General features: G+C 45.6%; 1 protein-coding gene across 2 annotated transcripts; it reads right to left on the bottom strand.

Moving 5' to 3' along the window:
* Positions 1–801: 801 nt before the first annotated feature.
* On the bottom strand, positions 802–2,657 carry LOC123162378 (pathogenesis-related protein PRB1-2). 2 transcript variants are annotated; one of them, XM_044580165.1, is made up of 2 exons: positions 2,100–2,657; positions 802–1,027 (listed from the first exon to the last, which is right to left on the bottom strand). In XM_044580165.1, exons 1-2 carry the CDS (start codon positions 2,618–2,620, stop codon positions 802–804), a joined length of 747 nt encoding a protein of 248 aa, XP_044436100.1. In that variant the 5' UTR covers positions 2,621–2,657. The 2 variants fall into 2 exon arrangements, with proteins under 2 accessions (XP_044436100.1, XP_044436102.1); XM_044580167.1 differs by lacking the exon at positions 802–1,027 and having other exon boundaries at positions 1,901–2,655.
* Positions 2,658–2,875: the final 218 nt, after the last annotated feature.

Genomic DNA, 2,875 nt, shown 5'->3' with positions numbered 1-2,875 from the left:
CAATAATTAGGAGGGTCCACCTGGTTTATTATCTCTGAAACAATTTCTCCCTATACTTTTCTTATTCTCAGAATCAAATACGGCCTTATCGCCTACCAATTGAATCACGTTCTATCTATCCGGCCAGATAAATTGAGGATTAAGTACAAAAAAATAATAGGGAAAGCTGGAAGTCATAATGCACTAATAGTAGTTTGGCCAGGTGGAGACCATAGAGCAGGCTAGTTTGCAGGCGGATCCTATGGTTTTGCTTCCATGCCCGCACGCAACAATTAAAAAAAATAGTGTACTATTACAAAATAGCGTGGCTTTTAAAATACACTATCAGCATGCTATAACATGCTATTAGCGAGACATTGCGCACTGATTTATTTAGCGAGATATTGCTCATAGCGCTACGTGTGCTATTAGTGGAGCTATAGTGCGCTATTTTTTTTCACTAGCCCACAATGGCCATTGGAACATCTTGTTCCGACGGTCATTTGGCTAGGTGGAGACCGTAGTGTGGGCTAGTTTGTGGGCAACGGTACCGGTTCTTGGGGACTATCTGGACACCGTATCATGGCATCCTGCATCTTCAGGTTTCTTCTCTGTCGACTCAACATATCTTGCCCTATGCTGGGGTCTGACCATTGTTTAAACTAATCTGCTCTGGAAAGCGCACTTACCATTGAAAATATTAAAAATTGTGTTTGGCAATTGCTGGGAAGAGGTGATCAAGAGGCATGACCTTGGGAAGGGTTGTGTCCTCTTTTTGGTGTTCTCGAAACGAGGACCACATCATCTTCTTTTGGACAGTGTCTAGAGTTCTTTGGAGTTTTGTCCCTGAGCCCCTGGACCTTGCCGAGTTCCTTCATACCCGTGCATACCAGGTGGCAGTATGAGGCAGCTCTTCTGGCTGGTGTTTGCACCGTTAGCATGGATTTTGTGGAGTGCGCACAATAAAATGGTGATTGAGCATGTCTTTCTTAGGAGGACATCTGACTTAATCTTCAAATTCCTTGCATTTTTGCAGCGCTGGCACCCGCTTTATAGACAGTGCGACTGCAATCGGCTGGGCCTTATGATGGATGTGATGCATGGTGCCGCTCGTGAACTTGCCTCGGTGCAGCCCCCCCCCCAAGACTACGACCACTTGGTGGTCTTTTTCCCATTTATTTTATATTTTTCTTTGTCAAGTTTGTGATGTTTCCCCAATAGGCTATTCTATTTTTCACACTTGAATTTACTGTATGGTCGTGTGTTTGCTTTATCTATAAATAAAACGGGGCGAAATCATATTTCGAGAATTATGGGTTTTTATCTTCGAAGACAAATTCAAATTTTGTGTGTAATGTAATCCCACCGTCCCGTAATGTCAGACCTTTTTTTGGAGAATGGTGTTTTGGAGGCCGAGCTGCATGGAGGCCTTTATTTTTGAAAAAATCAAATTCAAACTTTTATGTTTCAAAAAATTCTGAAAAAATATATGCGTGTATGTAAGGATGTAACCCACATGTGTGTAAAATTTCATGATGAAATACAATGAAATGCAGCCCGTACAAAAAAGACAAATTCATGGCCTGGGAGGATGGATAGTATCATGTGTCAAACAGCCCTAGATTTGTCTTTTTTGCACAGCCCTCATTTCAACGTGTTTTGTCCTGAAATTTTACACACATGTGTGTTATGCCTTCATGTATAGCTTTATTATTTTTTTCAGAATTTTTCGAAATGTAAAAATATGAATTTCGATGAAATTTGAATTTTGAATCTAGAGGCCTCTAGTGAGCTGGATCACCAAAGGCAATTTCCTCTTTTTTTTGACACTGGTGGTCTCTTACACTATAGGACGGGGGTATCATTTTTTTCAGGGGTTCACAATTTGTTTGGCTAGGTCCATGTTTTGAACAACAAAACAAAAGTAAAGATGTTTGCATGGACGCATATATGATTACATTTACACGCTCCACAGAGCCGCATGGATACATGCAGGCCGGAATGTGTGCTTATTTACGTACGCACGTAGCGTTTGTAGACGTATAAATATTCAAACCACACACACATAAAGACACGCACGTACGTACACATGCATGATCACATTCACACGTACGTACTACTTGGCTTCGGCGCCAAGGGTAAGGAACGCGAACGGGCGCTCGCCGTTGAAGTTGCCCGGGGGGTTGTAGTTGCAGGTGATGAAGACGCCCCGGTTCCCGGCGCAGACCACGCGCGCGCAGCCGATGCGGGTCGACTTGCGCCACACCACCTGCGTGTAGTGCCCGCACACCTTGCCGGCGTCGCAGGTGTTGCTGTCAAGATGGTAGTTCTGCTTCTCGTCCACCCACAGCTTCACCGCGTCGGCGGCCGTCCACGACTGCCCGGAACCCCAGAAGATGTTCTCGCCGAACGGCCCGCCGGAGTGCTGGAGCAGGCAATCGCCGGCGCGCTGCGCCGCCCAGTCCTGCGCAAACCTCGCCACGTTGTTGTCCCACGCCACAGGGCCGACGCCGTCCACGGCGCGGGCGCGGTTGTGCAGATTGACGAAGTCCTGCGGGGTGTTCTGTGCCGAGACGTCAGCCACCACGGCCATGACTATGGCCAGTGCGAACATTGCAAGACTACTCTTGGAAGATGCCATGACTAGCTAGTAGGTGGCTCGAGATGGATGAAGAGTGCTGGAATTTGACCGGTATTTGTAGCCTGGGGACGTGGAAAGAGTGCATGGCTCTTTTTTTTTTTTGAACTGCACGGGTATCTATTTCAAGGATTCGCAAGAAGATGCCCGAAAAAAAAGTAGATGCATGTATCATGAGTTCATTACTTGCTAACTACAAGTGGTACAATTTCCTTTTATTTCCAGTACATATGCATACTACTTCTGACAACGAGTGAT

This window comes from Triticum aestivum, chromosome 7B (genome assembly GCF_018294505.1).
Source record: "Triticum aestivum cultivar Chinese Spring chromosome 7B, IWGSC CS RefSeq v2.1, whole genome shotgun sequence".
Lineage (NCBI taxonomy): Eukaryota > Viridiplantae > Streptophyta > Magnoliopsida > Poales > Poaceae > Triticum > Triticum aestivum.
This window is presented reverse-complemented; position numbering and strand designations above follow the sequence as displayed.